The sequence below is a fragment of the Anopheles gambiae genome, chromosome 3, assembly GCF_943734735.2.
Source record: "Anopheles gambiae chromosome 3, idAnoGambNW_F1_1, whole genome shotgun sequence".
NCBI lineage: Eukaryota > Metazoa > Arthropoda > Insecta > Diptera > Culicidae > Anopheles > Anopheles gambiae.
The window spans coordinates 37034636-37048343 of NC_064602.1; the positions used below are offsets into that span (position 1 = coordinate 37034636).

The following is a 13708-nucleotide window of genomic DNA, read 5'->3' on the forward strand; positions in this document are numbered from 1 at the left end:
TTGTATCCAACTTGTATATGCTCTGCTCTGTGTATTTCTCGTTTATTAATATGTATCAGAGTGTTAAATGCTTTGCAGCCCTCAGCCAAGCTCACATTTTAATCAAATTAGACACGGCTACAGCCCCGACGTGCCAACGACTTCCGCAGTAAGTTGCTGCTGCCTGCTCTCTGGTTCACCATGAAACACGCACACACACACACACGTGCACATGGTCGTATCGGGCTCGACACGCGATACTTTGCCGAGTTAAAAGGCAAAGGCAGTGTTTTGAGGCGGATTATGCAAGCCGCGGGATCACAATGTGCTTAAACATGCAAATTTGCTCGATCTTGTGCAGCGTGATTGCAGGTGAAGATAGAAACGGGAAGACAGAAAACGGGAAAGAACAAGTAGTAATACCGCATACGAAGGCGCAGGCAGGCGCAGGCAGTTTATCTTACGCCCTGCCCGCGCGAACCGTGCGCCATCATCTTCTGATGTCGCTGTGGGGATCGTTCGTTTCTCGCCCATCCCCTCCTCATCATGTGTGTGTGTGTGTCGGTGTGCAGCGACAGGGAATTGGATTGGTGCAATAAAATAAGATGCATCATATACACCTACACACTCCACACACTCGCTCTCCATCTCGTTGCCTCCTCTCGCATTAGCGATCAATGCAAGAAGCGCTTGTGAGACGCGCGCGCGATGCAAATGACGTTTACTTGATTGCTCTCGAGCTGCCGGGGTTGCTGGTGCTGCCGCTGCTGCTGCTGCTACTGCCGCCGTTGCAATTTGGTTGATGTGATTATAGCATGATGTTCTTCCAATCTGCGCTCTACTGCCCGCCCGCCTACGTAAATCATTTGAGCGAATGTGCAGAAGCAGTGGGGGGGGGGGGGAAACACACACTGTAACTGCAGCTCTGATTGTCAGGCGTCCGTTTGACACGAGAGGGGTGTGTTTGGTTGAAGGTTAAACTGATGGTAGGTCGCGCGCTATACTGCCTGCCTTACTACACTGCTCGAGGCCGGGCCAGTAGAAGCGTGACTTTCAGGAAATGGATTGATAATCGTGCGCACAAGGGAGTTGGGGTTTTTTTGCCAGCAAACGCGATGTTTTATATTTGTTTATCACAACGCATGGGAAAGTTTGTTACGTTAGAATGATGATGTGGGCAGAATTTGGTGATTAAATAGTTTTGTTTGGCAATTAGGCTTGATTTTAGGGGCTTCTTAAACAAAGGAAGAAATACTTAAAAATATGAATAAAATAATCACACTCCACTAACAAACCTTAAACAATCACATTGCATTCTTGCAGTGCAATTTCTCTCCCAACAAGATTGCTCCAAGTAACGAGAAGTGCAATGGTCTCTAAATTAAGGCCCAGGCGGCTCTTGAGAACCTAAAATGCGCTCCGTACTGATTTTGAAGGGAGTCTATTATTTTAATATGTTCATCAAACTTTAGTTTCGATTTTTAATGACGAAACTCAAGCTACAATAATAAAAAGCTGTAAAAATGTGATACATTGACTTAATATTTGCTTATCTTAACGGGGTTTAAACGTTCCCTTCAACTAAAGATAGCCCTCAAGAACATATCGTATTTTTGTGTTTTAATATATCCTTGAAATGAATAAGAACATGCACAAAAGATCCATGAAAGAAGTATTATGTTGGCACGAATCTAATAATTAAGTTCTTCTAAAATACATTAAACAAGCGAAGAAACACTGAAACTAGTGGAGCTCACTGTACGAGGGTCCACGTAAATTCACTGTAAAAAGAATGAAATTGAAATAGATTAAAACCATACTGCTTGTTATGCGAGATATATAACAGCAACGAGTAGTAGTATTATCAGACGAATTGTTATTTGATAATTATACAAAAAATAAATAATTTTAGATTCAACTTAGATTTTAGGTTCAACTATTTTCCTGATAAGAAATGAAATAAATTCAAATCTTTATCAACCAAAATATTCTATTCACCCCAACTATCTCCAGATTTTGATTGATTGACAGGGTTTCCCACGATGTATTGGTCAGTTTCCATGATTTTTTGGTGCGTTCCCACGATTTTATCGTATCTCATAGATTTTTTATTCGTTCCCATAATTTATTGGTATTTTCCGATTGGATATCAATGCAATTGGACCAAAAATTCTGGGAAACGGACAAAAGATCGTGGGAACGCATAAAAAAAATATGGGAACCCACAAAAAAATTATGGGAACCATCCAATAAATCGTGGGAAACCCTGTAATGGTGATATAAAGTTGTAATAAAGCTTCATCGATTGAATTATTAGATTCTTGCATTCATTACATACCACAAATATTGTTGAACTATCTCTACACAGAAGAGAACATTAACAAAAGTTATCTGTCTCTTATTTACTCATAATTCTTTCATTTTTTTCTATTTCACAGTACCATGCCGAATATCCGTTCAAGGATCATAACCCGCCGGATATCGAACTGATCGACAAGTTCTGCAAAGATGTGGACAGCTTCCTGAATGCGGATAGTTCGCATGTCGTGGCGATCCACTGCAAGGCTGGCAAAGGACGCACGGGTAAGTTTTTCAGAGATGTACAATATTGATCACCACCGTTGCACAAGTTGCACAAGGGTTGTCACTGAAAAATATTGTTAAACATGCTTATTGGTATTCCAAAGTGGTCTTTATAAGCGAAGTATTAAATATTGAAAGACACACACAAAAACGGATGTATTTAGCATTCTGTATGCAATCGATAAGGGAGTGTGCCCTATGAATGAATCGAGTTTGTTCGTTGCTCCTTATCGCGACCCATTATCGTCCATTGTTACGATTTAGCTACACCTTCCATTTGTCGTGTTTCGAACATTCGATGCATTTTGCTTTGAAACAAAGTCGGTAAGCTACGGACAAAATCACCCTAATCTTGTTGAGATCAACAGTCCTATTCCCCGGGGGCCGCAAACAGGGAAATGATTTTGTATAAAACTCTGCAGCAAACTATTTACTCTACGTCTCTACCTTTTTCCCTTCACCAGGAACAATGATCTGCTGCTACTTGCTGTACAACAACAGCTTCCAGACAGCCCACGAGGCACTGACGTATTATGCGGAAAAGCGCACGAAGGATAAGAAAGGGGTCACCATTCCTTCGCAGCGCCGCTACGTGGTGTACTACGAGCAGCTGTTGCGCCAAAACCTAACGTACCGGAAGGTGTCGCTCTATGTAAGCTCTGTTCCGAGAAGCTTCCAATCGCCTGTTCTCACTTGCACATAACAGTTTAACTGCGTATTAACTCTACCTACCGTTATCCTTCTCCTCCGCCTCTTCTTCGTGTTTAGATTCTTGAGCTGCGCATCTTTCCCGCCGATTTGCCGTTGAAGGTAGGCTCGATCCAGCAGAAGGACATGAAGGAACCGCTGCCGCTGGTGAAGTTCCGGCGCACGGACCACTACATATCGGTCGAGCTCGACTGCTGTATGCCACTGGCCGGCGACGTGAAGGTCGAGTTTCGACCGAACAAACTCGACAAAGGGTGGCACTTTTGGTTCAATACGTTTTTCGTCGAGCTAGCTGGTGCCGGTAAGTGAACCAGTAGTAGTGTTCTATTGAAAGGTATAGTAATCTAAAATGTGTTCTGGCTACAATATTTTCACCCTTCGGAACAGAAGACCAATCACAGGGCCGATTCGTCCTGACACTGGACAAACAAGAGATTGACGACGCGCACAAAGGTAGCGCCAAAAAGTGCCCCGAACAGGTATGTAGCGTTTAGTGGTGGGAGCTTGGATTCGGACCTACTCGATTTCGATTCCGTGTTAGGAATCAATTCCTGAGCCGATTCCACAGCCAATTCCGGAGTTGAGTTCGGAATCGATTCCGGAATCGGAATAGGTTTCTGAATCAGAATTGGCTACGGAATCGGAGTCGACCTCTGGGAATCGCAATTTGTTCCGGTACCAGAATCAGAATTGAATCCAGAATTTGAATTAGCTCCGGAATGAGAATCAGAATTCTTTGAAGAGAATTCTTTGCGGCTATCAATACAATCATTAGATCCAAACGTCTCTTCTTATGGAGATGTCGAAACCGACTCCGATTTCGAAGCCGATTATGATCCCAGAGCCAATTCCGGAGCTGATTCCGATAGCGGAGCCGATTACGGAACCAATTCTAGAGCCGATTCTGGAAACTGATTTCTGACCTACTATCTGGAATCGATTCTAGGAAACTTCAGAGCTATACGAAGCCAGTTCCGACAAAAAATTCGTTTTTCCTATTACTAGTAGAGTTGGCTGTCTCTGCAATGGCGTACGTTACACTAAAATCTTATGAATGTTTCCCTTTTTTTGTAGGTGCAAGTGTTTCTCAATCGACGGGGCGAGTGCGTCGACACGATGGACGCCCGGCCTGTGCCGCAGTCAGTGGTCGAGGGAACGCAAAAGAACGCTACACACACGAACAACCACCATCACGTCGTGCCGTACCAGCATCACACGGTACAGCACGAGCAGCAGCTGCAGCAACAGCGCCAGTACCTGGCTATGCGCGACCAGTCGAACCGGAGCCAATCGCTGATACCTAGCTCCAACTATACCGACCCACAGCAGCTACAACACCGATCGGTGAACAACAACCGTGCATCGTTGGGAGGCAACCAACAGAATAGTGGCATTTTTTACGGTATCGGTATGAAAACGGCGGACGTTGAACAACGGCAGGCGGCACATCAGCAGAAGCAGCAGCACCAGCAGCAGCTACACCAGCAGCAGCAGCAGCAGCTTCAGCAACAGCAGCGGCAGCTGAACCATTCCGGCGGCTCTTCCGAGGGTACCGACGAAGACTGGGAATCCGGTGAGTGTCAAACAGTAGTATCGGAAACCATGTGCAAATCAAGAACAACAGCTACCAACTCAGCAACAACCGCGAATACAGCAACAGCAACAGCTACGATTACCTTCGCCACTGCTACAGCAGCAGCAGAAGCAACAACAACAACAATCCCCAGTACAACAACACCTAATACCAAACCCAACCAAAACAACCGCAGTAGTAGTAGTTCCGTTTTTCCACCATCACCACCACCATCCGCCATCCGGGCAGCAGCGACGGTGGCCGCAGCAACTGGAGTATCGGTAGCCAGCAGCAGCAAACCCCGCCTCATCTCCTCCCTTCCCTCCTCCTCCGCTCCTCGTCGTTGTATCAGCGACAACGAGAACTATCTTCTTACTCGTAGTAGTTGTGGGCTCATCACTAAAAGTAGTCAAAGTAGTTACGATCAGCTCGTCGAACACGAACAACAACTTCCCTTTAGTAGCGATAGTAGTACTACTACCACCACCATCATCACCAATACACCCAACCAGACTTTTAACCAAATCTGTCGGATCCATCCGATCCAAATGCAGCCGGTGGCGGCCACACCACCATCACTGCCACCGCACGGTGATGATGATGATGGCCTATTCCGACCTGGTTCGGATAGCTCTTCGCTGGCCGTTATGCTGTACGATGCCGGTGCGCTACAGTTTGCAGGTGCCAGCGGTGGAAGCGATGCACGTGCGTCGCAAGAATCTCACGCTTTGCTTGCCGGTGCAACTGCTGCCGTGGTATTGCCCGGGCGGGAGGGTACGATAGGGCATGGTGCCGTTGGGGTGTCTAGCGTTCAGGTAAGCGCTTCGTCGGTGGACCAACTTTCCGACAGCGGCAAGAGCGGAGTTGCTAGTGGAGGTGCCGGTGGTGGTGGTAGTAGCGGGAAGAGCAAATTCTCGTCCCCCTCGCCGTTCCACCGGTTCGGGATGGCCATGCGGCGCAAGAAGAAACGGTCGCTGAAGCTAAAACACGCTGCCGGCAGTGGCAATGGCGCTCTCGGTGGGAACACACTGTACGGGTCCTGCGCCAGCAATCTGTCGGGCGTATCGGTGGGCAACGGGTCGGCCAAGGGGAAAGGATCCGGTGGCGGTGCCGGCGATGCTAGTGGAGGAAGCAGCGGCAGCAGAACGAAGCTAAAGTTTCGCTGGCTGCGCAACATGCGCAGCGATCCGAACTTGAAGGAAACGCTGGCCAAAAGCGTGCAGCTGCGCACCACCAACCCTCTCGGCACGGGCGCCGGTTGCATTGCCGGGGAAGTGACGAAGAGCACCGAGCGCAGCACGGGCGGCGTCACCATTCCCAAGAGCCCGACGGTGCCCTCCACAAAGATGCCCATACCGAACGTCCCCAGTACGGCGAGCGACGCGGTGGGAAGCTTGAAAGAGATCGCTGGCTGTAATCTGCCCACCGATTACTACTCCTTTCTCTGTGATAATCAGCTGAGCTACGAATCGCCGGGCAAAAGCCCGGGTCATCTGATGCGGCTAGAGCTGGCGCTCGCGCGTCGCCCGTCCACCATCGAGGAGGTGCTGCTGCAACCGGCCGGACCGCCGACTCCGCCGCCGCAGCCGCCGCCTCCTCCTCCGGCTCCGCTGCTCTCATCGGCACCACCGGCAGCGATCACCGTTTCGGACACCGACTGTAGCGTGGTGAAGCCGAGAGCGACGAACGTAAAGATCGGGTTCAACGTCAGTCCGGTGCCGCCGGCGTCACCGACCGAAGGCACCAGGCACGGTTCGATCGAGAGTTCGTTTGAGATTATCAACAAAAGCGATGCGCCGTTGGACGCGGCAGAGGAGCATCTATCGCCCGTTGGCGCTGACAGTGGGACGCTTGTTGCAGCCGGCAGTGGGCACAGCTTCTGTAACAAATTGCTGCAACACATCGTTACCTCGGTAGGTGGTGGAAGCAAGGCAAAGGATTCGCCGGTGCCGAGCGAAACCAGAAAGCAGGACAGTGATGAACGGTTCGAGTGTCCCACCGCCACGCACAGCTCCAGCCGTTCGTCGTCTTCATGCTCTTCACTGGCGGTGGCACCATCATCAGCAGCCGTCGCAGTACAAGCAACCGGTGGAAGTCCCGTCCTTGCCCGCAGCAACCGTTGCGCACCGTTCTCGTTCCGCGAGCTTAGTGCCGAGCTGCGTGCGGCCATGAAGATACCGATACCGAAGCATCGCTCAGCCACAGCAGCGGCGACGGGGCCGGTGGCACCATCGTCTTCGTCGTCCTCCTCCTCCTCGTCGAACATTGCGGCCGGCGGTGGCTCGACCGTTCGTTCAATCGAACGTACCTTGAGTGCTCCCGTAGCAGTGCAAACGCTCGATACCAGTGGGCCCGAATGCGAGATCGCTAGCTTCCCATCATCTGCCGGCAACGGTACCTCCACTAGCACCACCACCAACGCAGCACCACCACCCTCCATCATGCTCAATCGATCACTGTCCGATCGTCAGCTTGGTGATGATCATAGATCAAGCCACCGATAGCAACTTGGGTCACTCGCTACCGCGCCCGAAGTGGTGTCCTTCCTGTTGAGTTTTCCCCGTAGATTTTCCTTTTCTTGACACACATTACCACCACACACCCCCTGTGACCCCTACCAAAACTCGCTTCATACATACACACAAAATTACACTCACGCACACACACACAACTAGACATGCTGACAACCACGTTCGTTCGTTTGTATGGAGAGAAAGATTGGATTAGATATATGCTACAAATGTATCTTTATAGTCTTTCCGTTACACAAAACAAGTCGTGTGTGGATTTATATGAACAATATAGCATTCACAGTACCGTTTCGACCTGCAGACACAATCGACTATATATGGACGTGTATGAGCGGAGATGAAGTGTGTGAGCAGAGACAGATGAAAAGAGAGAGAGAGAGAGAGAGAGTTTATAACAGCTAGTACACATTTCAATTGGCAAGCATTGCTGTGATTTAAAAACGTTCGATTGTTGAAGAAACGAAATATCGAGTAAGAGAGAGAGAGAGAGAGAGAGAGAGCGCGAGAGAGGTAGGGTAGATAAATAAGTATAATACTAAGGGAATAGTACGTAGTAAGTCCGAATGCTGTTTGTTTTAATGCGCGCAGTGGAGATGTGTAACGTGGCTACTTAAGAGAAAGCTAGAGAAAGCATATTATTTGTTGTATTAGTGTTTTGTTCTAATTTCGAAATCGAAATTTAGTGAGTGCGTGTACAAACAGAGCCCTGTGTGTTGTGTGGTAGCTGCGCGGGTCACGATTTTAGCAAGTAGAGAAGAGCAGGAAGTACAAGACACGCAGATCGATACACAAAGCTCATCATTGAAACCATTTGAACGAAGCAACGAACCTGTGCGGCAGTTTCAAAGATAAATCGGTTTAGTTAATGATGGCCAATTCGTAATTGTTTAGCTGTGTATAGTTTTTAAATTGCCAGGAAGAGAAATGAGGTCCGCGCCCCGGTCAATCTTTTGTTTTTGTTATTTTCTTGCATGGAGCACCTTTTTCACAGCAAATTTCTTCTTTTGATGCCCCATACAAATAGTTTCTATTGCAGCAGTAGTAGTAGGTAGTATTAGTAGTAGATGAGGTAAATCCTCCCCTAGCACGATGATAGAAATATCCCATTTTGTCGTTAATTTGTTAGTGTAATGTTACGTGGGCGCGTGTTAAGATTTGTTTTGTTTAGTAGCCGTTGTTTTTGTGTTTAGATTATGTTTTGTTTATGTCTGTCTGTTTTTTTTTAGCCTACAGTGAATCTTTAGAGCGTTTCCACACTGTTTCCGCGATACGCGTTAAGTTTATGCTAAAAACCCCTATTTGCAATTTGATGGATGGATTAAAGAGAAGCAATCCTTCAAGCGTTACAACCAAAAACCAACACATTGCCCCCGGGTTGTTAATTTATTTTCTCGTTCGTCGCTGCCGTATGGGAAAGCGACAGCAGCTCCCCTCGTGTTATTCGTTTTGTGGAAAAAAGAAATTGAGAAATTCAACGGCGCTTGTTGATACCTCATTGTTTTCTGCACGTACGCTTGTTAACTACTATATTATACACTACCCCGGTTTTGTATTTGTGTAAAAAAATCACTGCGGCCCATTCATCACATTTATCTATCCATGCGGCGGGGGTATGTGTGTGTGTACATGCGGCTGTGTAGGCTTATTGGGCTATAAAAAGCACATTACATGTAACTATCTTCACCCCTCCCATCTGCGTCTGTTATCTGCTCCTCTCACATTATGCAGGTCGGATTTAACAAGTTTACCAAGGACACAGGACACACAGGACGTGACCGACCTATAACCACCATAACTTTGTTAACACGATACGATAAAAAAGGTGTACGGTTTCTATGTTCATTTGTATATTCTTGCACACGTTTTATTATTTTGCAAATATCAGTTACGCAAAGCGCACATCGACTAATGGCTAATTGGACATATATTAGCACAATAATTTATTATAATACACTCTCCAACCCATACACAAACACAAACACACATACACACACACACTTCTCTAAATGGAATGGATATCGTACCAACACAATCATCATCTCCTAGTTCATCCCTATCTCCCTTTATCCAAAACATCACTTATTCATTAATCTACTTTTAATGATTTACAATTAATAATTTCACGTTGTCATCTTACCAACACGCATCCTATTGTCACTCGTACTAAATGTGCTGCACTCGAGCAAATTACCAAATTTGTTTGTACAGAAGTGGGTACTCTGGAGCACGGGAATGTGTTTCATTGGAAATGGACAAACGATCACTAAAAATCCTACCTCTAAAACTAAGTTAGATGTAATGTTCGCACGCTTCTTATGATACTGTTACATGTTACATGTAATATTGCTGCACACACAACGTTGAATAACTTTCCCGTTTTGTTCAATAGGGGTTCTTTCCATAGGGTTAAATGATTGTTGGAAGAAGTGACCGACAAATCGTGATTATTACAGTTCTGGTGGATGGAAGTAGATCGCAAACAAAAAAACAGATATTGACAGGTGATTACTTAAATCACTGTCTGGTGTACTGTATACTAAAAGTACGTAACAATCGCTTAGTATGATTGTACAAATTAAGTAGAAACTCTCATCTAATAACGCTCCGTGGTGCCGGTAATAAGACTCTACAAATTGGAAGGAAACCCAGCAATAATATTCGTGTGTAACAGGCATTGCCGCAGCGCCCCTTCGACAGGCTTCCTTATCCTTATCACCAACGTCCTCTGTCGCAAAATTTTCCATTCTTCCTCTTTCCGCATGTTGTACAATTCTGAAAGGCTTTTTCATCACATCGAAGACGAAGAAAAGTGATGCAGCGATGAACAACAAATGTTGTACCCATGATAGCGGTCAATTACCCCTGTGTGTCTGTACCTTTACTCTCCCTCCTCCTGTGTATGCTTTGAACTTACCAATGACCACACCACTATTACCGCCAACCACTCCCTTCCCTGCAGGTAAAGGCACCTGGTTCGGCGGCTCGTTCGTCGGCCACATCAACAAAACGTTCAAGAGGATCACGTCCCACGTCCGTGGTTCCCCGACCGTTTCCTCCTCCACCTCCGCTGCCGATGATGGGCAGGAAGAGGGGCTAGCTGCCTCCACCTCGTTCCGAAGGGCCGGCGATCGACAGGACGGCGATCGTGGCGAGCAGCGACCCCCATCGAAGACGATGATGTCACGGTTTACCAGCTCCATGTTGAATCTGACCCGGTTCGTTTCGCCGACCGGGGGCGATACGTCGGAAACGAGCTCCCTGGCCTACATGCCGTCGCCCAGCGTTGCCTCCGCGTCCTCGTCGGCATCGGTGCAGGAGGACGGAGTGGTGGGCGGGGAGCGTTCGGACATGTCATCGTTGGATCACCTACGGCAAGCGCTGCTGTCATCGGCGGTCGTGGAACCGCCGGGGTACGGTGAAACCGGCACGGACACGGACGATAGCGGGCTGCCGACGCGACCACCGTCGCACGTCGGGCACATCGATCGGTTTGACGTACCGTTCGATGGCGAGCGGCACCACCACCGACTGGTCGTGGAAAAGTCATCTTCGGAGAAGATGCTGCAAACGAACGTCCTCGATGGGGCGGAGTACTATCAGTACGCGTTTCGGCGCGGTTCGTCCGACGATCGGATGCCTTCTGGGGCCGCTGGCGGCGGTGCTGCTGCTGGTGCCTGCCCGCCCGACAGTGGTCGCGGCAGTACCGAACAAACGTCTGACGCTAGTCGCGATACGAACACTAAAAGAACGAAATGAAAGGGCGAAATTGTAAATGTAAAGTCAGGCAGACTAGGAGCAGGAACAAGGGGCGTGTGCGTCGCTGCAGATGTTCGTATATTGTACCTATAGTGTAGCCAGCCAGTCCGCTTGCCCAGTGCAGCCGCAAGTACCCAGTACTATAGGGGTTTAGCAAACCTATAAACTAACATTTTGACACAGCGAGTTAAGGCTAGCACAACGCGCCACTAAGAGATGTAATATTGTATTGTATTGCGATCATACTGTATGGAAAGAGTATGATCGTTGGATGTGAAAACGTACGTTTTCGAACCATTCTTCGATTGAGTCGAAGGATATGATCCTTATTGTTGCTCTTTTGTTTTCGAGGAATTGCTTCCAATGCCCGCTGTGTTTGTGGTGTCATCCGTTCGTCGGTGGTGAAGGAAATTTCCCTCTCATCGCATCGATCTGATCGATCGATACACACGAAGGCTTTCTTATCCGGTTCGTTTTAAACGATCTTTGCAATTAATATCCGTTATCATGCGTGCACAGACACCAACGATTTCTCGGAAAACGTTTGAAAACGCAAAGCAATTGTTGTTGACGCACGCACCCGTAAAAAAGCGACGTTGTGCAGCTTTGATTTCGAAAGCAAGAAGAAGGTAGTTGAGCTTTAGCATGAAAGCCGCCGGGGGGATGTCTCTGAAGTCTGAAGTGCGCTAATCGTTTTGCATTAACCACCACCCCAGACGGTAGTGTATCCGGCGGGAGCAACGTGATATGAATGGGATCCGCATCCAAAGCCTTTTTGTTTTTGGAACAGTGAATAGCAAATCGAAACTGGATTTCGGTTTATGCTAGTTCGCAGCGGCATCACCATGTATTTTGGGTAAAAATTTGTTTTTATCGCAATAAACAATGTTCTTTAAATATGATGGCGCCGTACACACCAATCCGCGTCTTGTTGGATTCACGGTGCACCACCACATGAATGTAAATTATTTATTAAGATATCAAATTGTGATGATCGATATTAGAGGCAAAGTTAATAGACGCAAAAATCGTGTTCCGTTGTTTCTTAACTTTGCTATGGTAAATATTTGCCACCGAAAAATCCACCGAGAGATTGCTTAAAAACGAAACCTATCACTTGTTATCTACTATAAAGTGTGCGTTATCGGCGTAGATTCATGTTAGGTTAAAGTAGGAGGAGGAAAGATTTTTCGAATTTTACAACAAATTTTTGTGCTGCAGTCCATTAGAGCGAAACACTTTCAAGCACCTGTGCAGCTGTGAACCGTGTGTGGCGAATGTAAATGTGATTCCCTGTTTCTTTTTTTTAATACCCACCTGTCCTTTTCAGCCTTTTTCCTGCTCCTCTTGGTACTATCTCTTCCCTTTGCTGTACTGTTGAATGTCTAATCTGTTGCGCATAAAGTTCATCTACTCCATACAGGATATAGTGTACTTCGTTTGAATGTGTACTAACAATTCTTCTATTTCTTTTCTTCTTCCATGCTGCATATGTTGCACGATGTGTCTGTCTTGATACTACTATTACTACTACTACTACTACTACTACTACCGGCTGATCGGTTTAACGAACTGGATACTTCTCATATCGCTTCAATTTCTGCATGGCTTCACTAACACGATTAATGCTACTGTGCGCTGAAACGCTACTAACTCACTGCGCTACAATTACTAACACATGTGTGTCGATCTACCGTTGTTGCCGTCTGCCGTCTTGTTTATTGGTTGACAACTTTGCCTGTTTGCAAATTACGACAAAAACGCATCCAACCATCATCGCAGTAGAGTCACCGGAAAGCCTGATCCGCTACCGGCTGCTGTCGGAGCCGGAAATTGTTAATCTGCTCTCGTCCAACCCGTCCGGCGGCGTCTCTAACACTGGCGAACAGACGTATTCAAAAAGCCACGACGACCAGCACGATGGTCCACCACAGCCACCAGCAACAGCACCATCACTGGCAGCAGCACAATCGGGTAGTCGGTGCTCGAGAAACTCGTACGACGCTGGCAGCAGCTCAGATGGCTCACCGACGGGTGTGGAGAACAATGGCTGCAGTTCCGCTTCCGGGACGTCATCGTCCAGCTCGTCCGGGGAGACCGGAGCGCAACATTCCCGGCCCGGTAGCAACGCTAGTGGTGGTGGCGGTGGTGGTGTGACCGATGTCCGGAACTGTACCCAGCAAACGTCCCCAGCAGCTCCATCGAACATGGTTGAGGTGTAGAGTGGGCGGTTTTGTGGAATGCAAGTTATCCACCCCTATACGGTATTGCACATCCCGCCGTGTGTGTCCCTGGGTATCCTCTCACGCACACACACACATTCACACACCTGCTTGCACAGGAACACATGCAAATGTCATGCCGTCCACGGAAAAGCGAGAGAGAGGGAGAGAACGAAAATAAAGTACAGCGCGCCAGCCTAATGGGCAAGTGCCGGTAATTAATTTGATAAAAAGAAAAATTCGCAAACCAAAAGAAAAGAAAAACCTCCAAGAAAAGATAACGAAGAAGATAACGCGGCGGCAACTAACACTGGGAACAACAAAAACGGTAGAAATTAACACAAAGCTAAGAAAAT

General features: G+C 47.4%; 1 protein-coding gene across 6 annotated transcripts in view; it reads left to right on the forward strand.

Annotated features, from left to right (window-relative positions):
- The window catches only part of LOC3292014 (uncharacterized), a 48222-nt gene extending 39488 nt beyond the window's left edge, over positions 1 to 8734 (forward strand). For 5 of the 6 annotated variants that reach the window (XM_061656886.1, XM_061656888.1, XM_061656887.1 and 2 more), the window contains exons 5-9: positions 2418 to 2562; positions 3027 to 3214; positions 3331 to 3571; positions 3658 to 3749; positions 4345 to 8734. In XM_061656886.1, the coding sequence (XP_061512870.1) occupies positions 2418 to 2562; positions 3027 to 3214; positions 3331 to 3571; positions 3658 to 3749; positions 4345 to 7347 (3669 nt within the window). In that variant the 3' untranslated portion in view covers positions 7348 to 8734. The remainder of the gene's footprint in view (positions 1 to 2417; positions 2563 to 3026; positions 3215 to 3330; positions 3572 to 3657; positions 3750 to 4344) is intronic. The other variant, XM_061656891.1, reaches the window with a different exon arrangement.
- Positions 8735 to 13708: the final 4974 nt, after the last annotated feature.